The sequence below is a fragment of the Sapajus apella genome, unplaced genomic scaffold, assembly GCF_009761245.1.
Source record: "Sapajus apella isolate SASKATOON/1434 unplaced genomic scaffold, GSC_monkey_1.0 scaffold116, whole genome shotgun sequence".
Taxonomy (NCBI): Eukaryota; Metazoa; Chordata; class Mammalia; order Primates; family Cebidae; genus Sapajus; species Sapajus apella.
Window position 1 is genome coordinate 5,408,910 of NW_022437056.1, and position 15,216 is coordinate 5,424,125.

General features: G+C 39.1%; 1 protein-coding gene across 3 annotated transcripts in view; it reads left to right on the forward strand.

Annotated features, from left to right (window-relative positions):
• The window catches only part of AGPAT5 (1-acylglycerol-3-phosphate O-acyltransferase 5), a 62,564-nt gene that overhangs the window by 19,234 nt on the left and 28,114 nt on the right, over window positions 1-15,216 (forward strand). For all 3 annotated transcript variants that reach the window (XM_032260315.1, XM_032260314.1, XM_032260313.1), the window contains 2 exons: window positions 9,963-10,078; window positions 11,816-11,905. In XM_032260315.1, the coding sequence (XP_032116206.1) occupies window positions 9,963-10,078; window positions 11,816-11,905 (206 nt within the window). The remainder of the gene's footprint in view (window positions 1-9,962; window positions 10,079-11,815; window positions 11,906-15,216) is intronic.

Here is a 15,216-nt window from a genome sequence, read left to right on the forward strand (position 1 = left end):
CACCAGTGTGTGATGCTCCCCTCCCTGTGTCCATGTGTTCTCATTGTTCACCGCTCACCTATGAGTGAGAACATGTGGTGTTTTACTTTCTGTTCTTGTGTCAGTTTGCTGAGAATGATGGTTTCCAGATTCATCCATGTCCCTACAAAGAACACAAACTCATCATTTTTTATGGCTGCATAGTATTCCATGATGTATATGTGCCACATTTTCCTTGTCCAGTCTATCATCGATGGGCATTTGGGTTGGTTCCAGGTTTTGCTTTTGTAAACAGTGCCGCAGTGAACATACTTGGATTTATAATCCTTTGCGTATATACCCAGTAATGGGACTGCTGGGTCAAATGGAATTTCTATTTCTAGGTCCTTGAGGAAGCACCACACTATATTCCACAGTGATTTAACTAATTTACAATCCCACCAACAGTGTAAAAAAGTGTTCTTATTTCTCCACATCCTCTCCAACATCTGTTGTCTCCAGATTTTTTAATGATCGCCATTCTAACTATGTGAGATGATATCTCAATGTGGTTTTGATTTGCATTTCTCTAATGACTAGTGATGATGAGCATTTTTTCATATGTTTGTTGGCCTTATGTATGTCTTCTTTTGAAAAGCGTCTGTTCATATCCTTTGCCCACTTTTGGATGAGTTTGTTTGTTTTATTCTTGTAAATCTGTTTTAGTTCTTTGTAGATTCTGGATATTAGCCCTTTGTCAGATGAGTAGATTGCAAAAATTTTTTCCCATTCTGTTGGTTGCCGGTTCACTCTAATGATTGTTTCTGTTGCTGTACAGAAGCTCTGGAGTTTAATTAGGTCCTATTTGTCTGTTTTGGCTTTTGTTGCCAATGCTTTTGGTGTTGTAATTATGAAGTCCTTAGTTCTGCCTATGTCCTGAATGATTTTGCCTAGGTTTTCTTCTAGGGTTTTTATGGTGTTAGGTCTTATGCATAAGTCTTTAATCCATCTGGAGTTAATTTTAGTGTAAGGTGTCAGGAAGGGGTCTGGTTTCTGCTTCCTGCATATGGCTAGCCAGTTTTCCCAACAGGGAATCCCATTTATTAAACAGGGAATCCTTTCCCCATTGCTTGTTTTTGTCAGGTTTGTCAAAGATTAGATGGTTGTGGATGTGTGGCATTGCCTCCAAGGCCTCTGTTCTGTTCCATTGGTCTATATCTCTATTTTGGTACCAGTACCATGCTGTTGTGATTACTGTGGCCTTGTAGTATAGTTTGAAGTTAGGCAGCGTGATGCCTCCAGCTTTGTTCTTTTTGCTTAGGATTGTCTTGGCTATGCGGGCTCTTTGTTTCCATATGAAGTTTAAGGTGGTTTTTTCCAGTTCTGTGAAGAAGGTCATTGGTAGCTTGATGGGGATAGGGTTGAATCTATAAATTACTTTGGGCAGTATGGCCATTTTCATGATATTGGTTCTTCCTAACCATAAGCATGGAATGTATCTCCATCTGTTTCTGTCCTCTCTCACTTCCTTGAGCTGTTCTGTTTATGTGGTGAATTATGTTTATAGACTTGCATATGTTGAACCAGCCTTGCATCCCCAGGATGAAACCTACTTGATCGTGATGGATAAGCTTTTTGTTGTGCTGTTGTAATCAGTTTGCCAGTGTTTTATTGAAGATTTTTGCATACATGTTCATCGTGGATATTGGCCTGAACTTTTCTTTTCTTGTTGAGTCTCTGCCAGGTTTTGGTATCTGGATGATGTTCGTCTCATAAAATGATTTGGGAAGGATTCCCTCTTTTTGTATTCTTTGGAATAGTTTCAGAAGGAATGGTACCAGCTCCTCTTTGTCTGGTAGCATTCAGGTGTGAACCCTTTTGGACCTGGACTTTTTTTGGTTAGTAGGCTATTAATTGCTGCCTCAACTTCAGCCCTTGTTATTGGTCTGTTCAAGGTTTCAACTTCTTCCTGGTTTAGGCTTGGGAGGGCACAAGTGTCCAGGAATTTATCCATTTCTTCCAGGTTTACTGGTTTATGTGCATAGAGTTGTTTGTAGTAATCTCTGATGGTAGTTTGTACTTCTGTGGAATCTGTGGTGATATCCCGTTTATCGTTTTTTGTTGCATCTATTTGAGTCTTCACTCCTTTCTTTTTTATCAACCTGACTAGCAGTCTGTCTATTTTGTTGATCTTTTCAAAAAAACAGCTCCTGGATTTATTGATTTTTGAAGTGTTTTTTATGTCTCTGTCTCCTCCAGTTCTGCTCTGATCTTAGTTATTTCTCATCTTCTGCTAGCTTTGTTTTTGATCTTTCTCCTTTAGCTCTTTCCATTTTGATGATAGCGTGTCGATTTTAGATGTTTTCTCACTTCTCTGGTGGGAATTTATTGCTATAAAATTTCCCCTGACACTGCTTTAAATGTGTCCCAGAGATTCTGGTATGTTATATCTTCATTCTGACTGGTTTTGAAGAACATCTTTATTTCTGCCTTCATTTCATTGTTTATCCAGTTGACATTCAGGAACCAGTTGTTCAGTTTCCATGAAGCTGTGCAGTTCTGAGTTAGTTTCTTAATTCTGAGTTCTAATTTGATTGCACTTTGGTCTAAGAGACTGTTATGATTTCTGTTCTTTTGCATTTGCCAAGGAGTGATTTACTTCCAATTATGTGGTCAATTTTAGAGTAGGTGCCATGCAGTGCTGAGAAGAATATATATTCTGTGGAGATTTCTGTAGATGTATATTAGATCTACTTGGTCCAGATCTGAGTTCAAGTCCTGGATATCCTTGTTAATTTTCTGTCTCATTGATCTAATATTGACTATGGAATCTTAAAGTCTCCCACTATCATTGTGTGGGAGTCTAAGTCTGTTTGTATGTCATCAAGAACTTGCTTTATGTATTTGGGTGCTCCTGTATTGGGTGCATATATATTTAGGTTCGTTAGCTCTTCTTGATGCATTGACCTTTTCACCATTATGTAATGCCCTTCTTTGTCTCTTTTGATCTTTGTTGGTTTAAAGTCCATTTTATCAGAGACTAGGATTGCAACTTGTGCTTTTTTTTGCTCTCCATTTGCTTGGTAAATCTTCCTCCATCCCTTTATTTTAAGCCTATGTGTGTCTTTGCGTGTGAGAAGGGTTTCCTGAATACAGCACACTATGCGTCTTGACTTTTTATCCAATTTGCTAGTCTGCGTATTTTGATTGGAGCATTTAGCCCATTTACATTTAAGGTTAATATTGTTATTTGTGAATTTGATCCTGCCATTTTGATGCTAGCTGGATGTTTTGCCCATTAGTTGACATTTTCTTCATTGTGTCAATGGTCTTTACCATTGGTATATTTTTGGAGTGGCTGGTACTGGTTGTTCCTTTCCCTGTTTAGTGCTTCTTTCAGGAGTTCTTGTAAGGCAGGCCTGGTTGTGATGAAATCTCTCAGCAATTGCTTGTCCATAAAGGATTTTATTTCTCCTTCACTTATGAAGCTTAGTTTGGCTGGATATGAAATTTTAGGTTGAAAGTTCTTTTCTTTAAGGATGTTGAATATTGGCCACCACTCTCTTCTGGCTTGTAGGGTTTCTGCAGAGAGATCTGCTGTGAGTCTGATGGGCTTCCCTTTGTGGGTAACCTGACCTTTCCCTCTGGCCGCACTTAGTATTTTTTTCTTCATTTCAACTCTGGTGAATCTGACGATTTTGTGGCTTGGGGTTGCTCTTCTTGAGGAATATCTTTGTGGTGTTCTCTGTATTTCCTGTACTTGAATGGTGGCCTGCCTTGATAGATTAGGTAAGTTCCCCTGGATAATATCCTGAAGTGTTTTTTTCAGGTTGGATTCATTCTCTCCGTCACATTCAAGTACACCTATCAAATGTAGATTAGGTCTTTTCATATAATCCCATATTTCAAGTGCTGTTCTGGGAGCTCTGTTGTTCCATACAGAGCTGCTGGGCAGGTACCTTTAGGTCTGCTGCAGTGGAACTCATAACCGCCTCTTTTCCCAGGTGCTCTGTCTTAGGAAGGTCATCTTTAAAGTTTCTGACGTGCTGCTGCCTTTTTTCATAGATGCTCTGCCCCACACGGAGTAGTCTAGTCACAATCTGTCAGCAGAGGTGGTGTTGAGCTGCCACAGACTCTGCTCAACTGCTGTGTGAACTGCCTAGGTATTTGTAGACTGCCTCAGTAGTGGTGGATGCCCTTCTCCCACACTGAGCTCGACCATCCCAGTTCCAGCTGCGCTGGCTGCAAAACTCTCAATCCAGAACGTTTCAGATTGCTTGTTTTGTGGGTGTCATACCTGCCAAGCCAGATCACCTGGCCCCGTGTCTCTGCCCCCTCCCTTTCAGTTGAATGGGCAGCTCTGTCTCCCAGGCTTTCCAGGTGCCTGTTGAAACAGCCGCCCAGATTTGTGTGAGTTTCTGTATGCCAACCTGTGGCACCGGCTGAAACAGCTGTGCTGAAAACTCGTGGTGCTTTTCAGCCCGGGAATCTGCTGGTCTGTGGGCAGTGAAAACTCGTTTGGAAATGTGGTGAGCACTGGAGCTGTTCCTATTTGGCCATCTTGGACCCTCCTCCTATGTAGCTCTTTAAATAGTGTTCTCATTATTTGTGTAAGTTATGTTTCTAGAAGTAGCACTGGTGGGTCAAAGTGTATATACATTTTACATTTCTGATTGATGAGCTGCAGAAAGCTTTTATTACTGTGTGAGTGCTCATCTCTTTACCAATGTCTGCACTTCCTTTGCTTCTTCAAATGTGTTTGGTTTAATTCTAGTTTGCTATTGTTCTATCAGAGGAATTGCGGAAGACTGGTCTTCAAAATAGTGCAGTATATACTTTAAGATACTTGTAAAAACCTTTTTAAGTAAGTCTCAAGAATATGTAAAAACTGTACATTGAATCCTATGACCCTTTCAGCAATATTTTTCCCAAAGGTGACATCTTAATATAACGGCAGTACAATAGCAGAATCAGGAAATTGTCATTGGGTAAGGTACTTTTTAATTCTCCAAAAAATTCACATCCCCCCAAAATCCCACTTCGTATGTTTTCAAACCTGTAGCTACTTTTGATGTGTACTTCCTAAATTCCATTTTTATTATTTTAAAAAATATAGTACCTAGGAGCTCAAAGCTAAAAACAGCCTGATCAATATAGTACTCTTAAGGGAAAATCACTTATGCCTGTGGCTTTTCTTTATTTTCTTTCTGTCAGCTGTTTCTTCATGATTTTGTGGTTTTTATTAGTACTTGTAGCATAGAAGCTAAAATGTGTTTTTCTCACTTTAGTGAGTTAATTATTACATTCAGATTTATAGGACAAGAGTTGAAGCAACAAGGGGTTGATAGGAATTTTTATGTATCTGTGTATTTTCCCCAACTTTATTACATGACTTGTTCAGGCTATTTTATCTAATTACATTTCACTCTAGGCAAAAATAGCAAAACAGTCAACCACCCGTCAGTGCTGCTGAGAACTCTGGCCCGTGCAGACATATTGGCTGTTTTACTTCTAACACCGTTCTGCTGTTCCTGTCCTGCTGTTGATGGATGTTTCTACCAGGGTTTCAGTATCAAATAAAAAGGATCTGTGGTCCCAGCACAGGAAATGGCTCTTGATAGCTTTGATTCTCCTGCATTTCCTTTATATTGATCCAGTGTTAATTTCACGTAGAGTTGTCTTTCTGTTTAACAGGATTCTCTTAAAATTCTTTGTTTAGTTTCCCTGCCAACTTTTCTTTGTCCAGGTTTCAGTATAAACTCTGCTTTATTAACAGAACCCTCTAGTAGTGACTTGTGGAGTGAGTTCTCTGAACATTTCTGTAAGTGTTGCTGATAGTGATAAATATTGCTGAAAGGGTCATAGGATTCAATGTACTGTTTCTGCAAATTCTTGAGACTTACTTAAAAAGGTTTTTACAAGTATCTTAACCTAAAGTGTATACTGCACTATTTTAAAGACCAGTCTTCTGCAATTCCTCTGATAGAACAATAGCAAACTAGAATTAAACCAAACACATTTGAAGAAGCAAAGGAAGTGCAGACATTGGTAAAGAGATGAGCACTCACACAGTAATAAAAGCTTTCTGCAGCTCATCAATCAGAAATGTAAAATGTATATACACTTTGACCCACCAGTGCTACTTCTAATAAAATTCCTGTTGATTTGTATGCTCACTACATGTTGGCTTTTATATATATTCCTTCAGATTGAGGACTTCTAGAAAACATCTATCAAAAAGCAGCAGATTAAAAAACACAATTCTACTTATATTTGGGACTAGAAGGTCATATGGGAAGGATGATCTTCGTACTGAGACCATACTGACCTGGGTTTCATTGATCAGATTAGAGACCCACTCCCCTTCCCTTCCCACTAGTTCCAAGTGCCTGTGACTTTCCTTCATGGCTCTGGCACCAGATCCTGATACCAGCAGGATTTGGGAAGGCTGATTTTTGAAAGCCTTTTAAAATTCCACAACTTGGGCAAATAGCAGGAGAGTGATTTTAAGTTTCTTTAGAATTACAGGCTTTAGTCAGTATATGATGGAGCCTTTTCCCAGAAAAAATGTTCATATAAAACTTTGCATGCAGTTTTAGGGTTTCAGAGACCCGTAAAGCCTAGCCATAGACATGGTTCATTGTCCGATCCTGTTTAAGTACCTGTTTAAAACCCTTTGGAGATGTTAGGAGTCACAACAGAGTATCTCTGAAAATGTAATTAGCAGAAAGAACATTTCAAAGACTGCTGTTCTGCTTAGACTTTCTAGTTTGTCTTCTGCCAGGCTTGCCAGAATAAATGAGTTTCCTGGCCTGGTGTTCAAAAGAATTGACATTTAAATTAGTCTCTCTCCTCCCATGTTTTCGCTTGGCACATCCTTGTCTCTACATTCTATCTCTGTGAACTTATTTCTTTCCAGAGTCAGCAGGATGTAGTGGCTGTTATTCCTTTCCCTCATCCTTCAAATACCTACTTTTGATGCTATTTGCCTTTTTTTTTTTGAGACAGAGTCTTGCACTGTCACCCCCAGGCTGGAGTGCAGTGGCATGATCTCAGCTCACTGCAACCTCTGCCTCCCAGGTTCAAGCGATGCTCCAGCCTCAGCCTCCCGAGTAGCTGGGATTACAGGTGCCCGCCACCAAGTCTGGCTAATTGTGCATTTTGGGTAGAGATGGGGTTTTACCATGTGGGTCAGTCTGGTCTTGAACCCCTGAACTCAGGTGATCTGCCCACTTCAGCCTCCCAAAGTGCTGGTATTACAGGGATGAGCCACCATGCTCGACCTACTATTTGCCGTTTTAATTTCATGAAATATTCCCTTTTCTTGGCTTACATGTCAGTTTTCTTGTTGAACAGCATGCACAGTGAGTAGAATGTTATAAAAAGGCATGAACTTTGGAATCAGAGAGACCCAGGTTCCTGTTCAGTGTTGCAGAAATGCTGTTCTGCAATAGGCTAGTTGTCAGTGGGCAAATTACTTATCTCTCAGAGGCTTATTGGTAAAGTGTGAGTGATATCTCCTTTTAGGCACTTTGAAGAGGCTATCTCCTAATCCTGTAGAGGACCTGGCATTTAAAAGTGGTTGTGATGACAGTTGTAGCTAGCCATTAGCATAGCGCTGGATGCATGGTGGGGAAGTGTTGCACATGCAGTATCTCTTAGACTTTACAGTGTCCTCATCAGTTAGGAACTGCTCTAACATGAGGATAGGGGTGAGGAAATTAGACTTCCTGCCCCTAACTGCCTTCCACTCGTCTCCAAGTTAATGGCAACAATGACACTGCTTTGGCTGGATCACCATGGAAGATTCTCACTAGCCAAATTTATTGCTATCTTAGTTAAATTATGCCAGAACATAAAATGTGAATAGTTATTGTCAAAGCAATATCATCTCAGCTGTAACTTGGATAGTCAGAAAGTATCTGTAATCTAGGGTAATCCTATCTGAAACATAGCTGAGAATAAACAAGAAATAATGATAATTCCATAGCAAATATTGGTGACACGAAGTTGTATGTTTTGACTACTTAAGCTAGGTCTTAAATGTTTCCACTAAAATTTTCAAATTTAAGGGCATAGCCCAGGGCAGCTTATTATGAACATGATATATTTTGGAAATCTTACATTTTCTCCTAAAAGTTCTTGGGAGGTGCATCTGAGGCTGTAAATAACCAAAACCATTTTTAAAAAATAAAATGCATTTTTTAAATTCCTCCAAATTTTAAAAAATAATTGTTGCAGGAAAAGATGCTAAACCTAGTTTTTAGCTTTGTACCCCAACTATATTTCCAAGATGTACTTTAGCCTGGGAACCATACAGAACCATACAGAATTAGTTCTAAGAATTTATTGTCTACTTACTTTTGTATTTGGTACAGTTATAACAGGGTTGATTATATGGTTTCTAAAGCATGACTAGAAAGAAATATGTCTATCAGTTATTTCTTTGATCTAAATTAGGAGGAGCTAGGGAAAGGGCTTCAACAGGAAGTTACATACTTTACAGAAAAGTGATCATTGATAGCCAAATTGTGTAGGCATCTCAACCCTGTAACACAGATTCTGTCTGTCTCTGGGATCATACACTATGGGAAGAATCTTTGCAAGCAACATTCTACTCACAGGGAGCCGTAACAAAAGTTTCATAAACTGGCTAAATTTTCTTTGGGATATTCTGTCTAGTATGGTGCATTGTCTAATGGATTTCACATAGCTGAGAGCTGATCATCCCGTAATCTGTGGGAAAATGTCCTCTCTGGCTAAAACTTTGTTGTAATTCCTTTAACTCCTCAGCTTTCATTTTCTACAGGTTTGTTTTTTGTTTTGTTTTGTTTTTTTTAAACATTTCCCTCCTCTGATTCACTCCTTTTGTTCACATTTTCGTGGCCTGAGCACATGGTGATGCTAGGACTATTCTTTTCACAGGTTCTTAACAATTTTCTTTTCGAGTATCCTATCATTGAGTTCATCTGTGTATTAGAGAAGTCTCCCTTACATTTCATTTTTATATGTTTTCTTTCTCATCAAGAGATAGTTTGTAGCCATTTACTTTCAAATCCAAGTTTCTGTGGTTCTTAAGACCTTTATCATTTGTCCTGTTAATTTCACTTCATTTCCTCTTTAAAACGTGTCCTCTGTTTCCCATCTTCTGCAGCCACTTTCCTGCTCCCTGTTTGTTTAATTTGGCAAGGACCACTCTGTGTTGGGAATTTTCTCTTTTTGAAAGCTCAACTAACAACCTAACTTCTAGGAAGTTTTTTGTTGCTACTATTATCAACTCATATCATCTTACCCTCGTTTTTGCAATCCTCTGTTAATAACATATTTATATATAACTATAGTTATTAGCAGCCTGGGATCATTTTACTTGGTTACATAGGAACACATGTATCTACCCAGCACAGTTTTAAGGCATGTGAGACCTTTGTTTGATTGCCATCCTAACATAGTACCAAGTCCTAAAAACTCATTAGTAAAGATAAAATGTCCTTGCCTTTTGCTTAACATCTACATATACACACACACAATATTTAGTTGCAGTTCACAGTTATTGCACACACAATATTTATTGCACACACAATATTTTTGCACACACAATATTTAGTTTTTGCACACACAATATTTAGTTGCAAAATTATTGCACACACAATATTTAGTTGCAGTTCACAGTTTCACTTGGCCATTTTTTTGTTTATAATTTCCCCTTTCTCATTAAAAAAGCCATTGTTTTCTAAGCTTTAGGAATTAGAGAAGCTCATTTTATTCCCTATACATGCTGCTGCTGGATTATTTAGGTCTTTTGTGGCTGTGTTTTATCTTTCAAACTAAAACCCTTTCAAGAAATACAAAACAAAACAAAACTCAACAGAATATTTATATTTTTTAAATACCTGGGGTTGATTTAAAGAAATTTTAAACATCCTAATCACAGTATTCTCAAAGCATATTGCTAGTACAACCTGTGAAGAGCTCATGTATGCACTCACGGGGTCCTGTCTCTGCAGTTGACTGGATCATTGCCGACATCTTGGCCATCAGGCAGAATGCGCTTGGACATGTGCGCTATGTGCTGAAAGATGGGTTAAAATGGCTGCCGTTGTATGGGTGTTATTTTTCTCAGGTAACTTGTTTCCATGCTTTTCTCTCTATATATGTAGTCTATAATTTTGGGGGTTTGGGGGAGGGGGAGACATCTCACTTGGTTGCCCAGGCTGAGTGCAGTGGTGTGAACACAGCTCACTGCAGCCTTTACTGCCAGGGCCCAAGTGAACCTCCTGTCTCAGCCTCCCAAGTAGTTGGGACTGTGAGTGCCCACCACCATGCTCGACTACACTGTGTATTTTTTGTAGAGATGGGGTCTTACTGTGTTGCCGAGGCTGGTCTTGGACTCCAGCAATCTGCCTGCTTCATCTTCCCAAAATGCTGAGATTATAGGTGTGAGGTGCCACATTCAGCCCTATTTTATATTTTAAAATTTAACATATACTTAATGTAAATGTGTGGTTTTTAAAATGGGTTTAATAGTTTATTCTCAATTGAAGTAATTTTAATTGGTATTTTTAGTGGTATGTATTCATATACCTGTCTAATTATCCATAAACTTTCCTTCAGCATCTATGGGGACTGGTTTTAGGACCACCACAGACCAAAATCTACAGTGCTCAAGACCCTCGTATAGAATGGCATCGTATGTGCATGTAACCTACAGACTACTTTAAGTCATCTCTAGATTACATATAATATCTAATACATTATAAATGCCATGTAAATGGTTGTTATACTTTATTTTTTTACTTGTATTATTTTATTATATTATTTTCACTTGTTCACGTATTTTGATCTGTGGTTGTTCAATCTGCAGATGTGGAACACATGGAAATGAAGAGCCAGCTGCAGTAAAAGTAAATGAAAGAGCAAACATGCAAATGTACAAAGATTAAACAAATAGGAACTTTAAAGGCATAGAATTTGATACACAATTACATTAAGAAACTATTGTTAACAGTAATTAGTCGTCCATATGATATTTTTAAAATAGTGAGCGATATATATAAAGTGCTTAGCGTGAAGAAACTTATTTCTCCAGTTCTGGAGGCTAGACATCAAAGATAAGGTGTTGACAGGATTAGTCTCCCCAAGCCTCTCCCTCTGACTTGCAGGCAGCAACCAGCCTTCTTCCTGTGTCCTCATGTGGTTTTCTCCCTGTGCCCAAGCAGCCCTGGCACTGCTTCCTCTTCTTTGAAGGACTAGTCACACTGGATGACTGATTCTTCTACAAAGCCTTCTAAGGTCCCACTCTTAGGCCCTTTTTTAACCTTTATTAGCACCTCTAAGTCCCTCTCTCTGAATACAGTCACAGTGGGAGCTATTAGAGCTTTAGTAGACCGACTTGAGGGAACACAGTTCTATCCATAACAGTACCACATAAATATCTGTAGCAGGACTGATTTTTTAAAAAATACCTAAAGACCATGAGTATTGACATTTTAAGGACTTTTTAGTGACACTGTAATAAGTGGGTTGAAAAATTGGGAGTTAAATCCATCTGATTGATCACATTTTTTATTTTTAAAAATGTATATTTAAGAAAGAAGGCATTTTCATTTTAACTGCCAACAAAAATAAAGTTTATATATTTTCCAGTACAGTGGCACATGCAGTTTTCTTGAATTGAGACCAGGTAATTTTCAGCTGAGTGTTCTTTAGAAGCTAGTATTTGAAGGTATTAAATACAGATTAAATTCTGAAATGTAGTTTGTATTCTGTACTTTTTGAAAGAAAAGTTGGCTTTTTGATGACTGCAGCCAATCGTTATTTTAAAAGTAAACCCTTATTTCTCCTGTTTATCTTGTGGCAGCATGGAGGAATCTATGTAAATCGAAGTGCCAAATTTAATGAGAAAGAGATGAGAAACAAGCTGCAGAGCTACGTGAACGCAGGAACTCCAGTAAGCACCTACCCGCTTCTATTCTTCCTACCAACTCTCAGTTTCTACATTTAAGAATTAAATTCAAATCTAAGAATTGTTTTGAAAATGTATTTTCCCATGTCTCATTACTAATTCAGAGTTATGCTGAGGTAACAGAAACCTTTCAAATATAGGTAAGCAGGTTTTTCAGCCATCAGAAAGATTGCTGTAAGCAACGAGGTCCTTTGCTGGTCAGTGTGAGAGGAATTAAGAGAACACTTGGTGTCTTTCACAGTCTATAAATAGGACTAACTGCATTTTAACCTGACATTTAAGTACTTTAAGAGCTCATCTTGTCTTCTTTAGTATCAGATTTAGTTTTAGAAGCAGCAACTGTTTTTTGTCACTGTAAATTTGGAATGTCTTACATATACAGAAAAAAAAAAGTGTGAATATCCACAAATGTAAAATCATTCAGCGTAAGTAATATTTTATAAAACTTTGTTCCACAAAAGTGGGGGGAGTTCCTTCTGCTATGTGTAGAATGCTGATTGCTGCCAATGGCTTTTCCCATGGTTCCCTCCTAAGACAAAGCACCATGAGCACGTGACTACTTGGCTTTCTCTTTCAGTGCATAACATGTGCTCAGAAGCTTAGCTCATGTGCACAGGATTTCCCTTTCCTCTCTTGCCCCCTCCCTCCGTCTTCCCCCCTCTCCTCTTGCCCTCCCTTCACCGGGGGCCCTGGGCAGCCATTGGAGCTCATGGTGAAGGAAGACTTCTTCATGGTCAGCTGGTTAAGTGCCCAGTGTGAGCATTGTTTATTCACATGCTTCTTCTAGGTGTCTTTACGTTAGGACATTGCATCCTATTCTGAGCATGTGTGGGGTGACAAGCAGAATGGAATAAGATGAATGGTAACCCTTTGTCCTGTTATAGCTCAGCCTTGAGAACCAAGCTTGGTGTCTTCTAAGGGTCTGGTTAGTCTGAAACAGTGTGGTGAATTTGGGCAGAATTGTGGCATTGTATGTAGATCTCCAAAAGACAGAATGGGTTGGTAATATGTTTAGCAACCTTCTACAAAACATTAAAATTTAACAATCATGAATTTTTACCTTAAAACGTCCATCCCACTTCTTTCCCAGCTGTCCAGTCACCCAGCCACAGATGACTGCGTGGAGTTTCTTCTGTGTCCTGCTATGGAAATTGTATATATGAAGCAAACAAAGATAGCTACCTCTTGGGTGCATGTTGGTGTTTTATACACAGTGGCCCCTTGCTTTGTTGGCCCCATAAATATAGCTGTCAGTAGCGCTAGGACTGAGAAAATCAGCTCTGCACACTTGTCATGTGTCTGTTTCTCCAGCTGCCTTCATGAGTTTCTCTCCTTGTTTATGGTTTGCTGCAGTTTAAGTATAATATATCTGAGTGTCATTAAAAAAAATTTACCTTAATTGGTGCTGTGAGCTTGGATTTATGATTTGGTACCTGTTATTAATTTTGGAAATTTCTTTGCTCTTATGTCTTTAAATATTATTCCTGCTCTATTTTTTCTTCTCCAGTTGTGTTTGTGTTGGCTCATTTGTTGCTGTTCTTTAGTTCTTAGATGCATTGTTTGTTTTTGTTTTGTTTTATGCCCCCCTCCCTTTTTTCTTTTTGCGTTATAGTTTGGATAATTTCTGTTGACCCATCTTCAAGTTCAGGGATTCTTCCTTTGGCTTTGTTGAGTCCACTGATGAACCAGTTGAAGGCACTCTTCATCTCTGTTACTGTGTGTTTCATTCCTTGCATTTCCCTTTGATTCTGTTTCACAGTTTCCATCTCTGTGCTGAGACTATCTCTCTGATGGTAAACCTTTATCATTTTATTATACTTGCAGTTATCTTAAATTACCTGCTTGATAATTCCAACATTTGCACCATATCTGAGTCTGGAAATTTTGATTGCTTTGTCTCTTCAGATTGTGCTTTATCTTGCCTTTGTTGTACTTCCTAACATTTTGCTGAAAGCTGGGCCTCTTTTGTAAGACAGGAGAGATGGAGGCAAGTTGCCTTGATACCTGGAAATGGATAGACTTGTCTTTCTGCTCAGGTTTTAGTGTTGAGGAGTTGAGTCAGTCCACTCAGGAGTTGCACTGGATTTGGGTTCTGCTACTGTACTTTTTCTCACAGGCTTCGGGTTTCTGTAGCACTCATTACTTTGTGTGTAGGTGGGAGATGTCCTCCCGCAGAGCTTTTCCTCAGTGTCTGTTCCACACTCAGCATTTTCACATGGCTCCTCAGACTGGCTCTCCTCTTTGTGCCTTTCCCCACTGTACTTCGCTGACACTTGCTACTGAACTCGTTAGTTTGATGGTAGAAGGAGGAAGGGAAGTGTCTTTTTATTCTTCAGGAGAATCTCGGGGATGGAGCCTTCTCTGACCTTGCCTTGCTTCTGGCTGGAAGTCTGTGCCCAGGATGTATTCCTGCCTTCTGTAGAGAGTCTTTTCCCCTGTTCTCATCCCCCAGCCTCACATGGAAAGCAGAGTTTTGTTGCCCCTGTTCATCAATTTAAGGCTGTTGTTCGGTAGGAAGGATAGAGGGAAGATCTGGGCTGGGCCCTGAGCCTTTCCCACGGGGCTCCTGCCCCTCCCACAAGCCTACATCCAGTCTTCCCTGACCCCAGTATGTTTTCCTTTTTCTCTCTTTTTCTTTTGAGTACACAGAAGGTCTGTGGGTAGGGCCTGTGAATTGTGGTACATTCTCCTTGTCTGTAGCCCAGGGGTTCTTCTGTTCCACTGGCTTATACTTGGCTTTCTGCAAAATTGTTAAAATTTTTAGCCAAATTCTTTTTTGCTGGCATCTGTTAGCATTGGCCCTCAAGTAGACAAGTGCTTGCATTTTGTTTCACCTTCGAGTTTTCTGTCTTTCCTTAAACTTTTGGGTTAGCTGGTTGCCTTTTAACCTTTCAGCTCTCTGAAGGGTCCAAGAAAAGTCATGAACCGACAGATTGTCGGTGTTGCTGCTGTAGGGTTGGGAGCAGTATCCCTTCAGCATTCTACATACTTCATGGATGCAGCCTCCCATTTTTGGTTAATAAATTTCAAAACTTGGAAAACTTTAGATTTATAAAAATGTTACACAAAAAGAAGAGATTGTTCCTATTTACTGTTCATCTGGCTTTAGTGGTAATATCCAATGGTGACCTTAATATAACAGTGCATTTGTCAAAACTAAGAAATAAATTCATACCACACTATTAATTGTACTACAGATTTTTATTCAGACTTCGCTAGGTTTTTCACTAATGTCCTTTTTCTGTTGTAAAATACAATCCAGAATGTATACAAATCCATTCAGCTCCAGTGTTTAA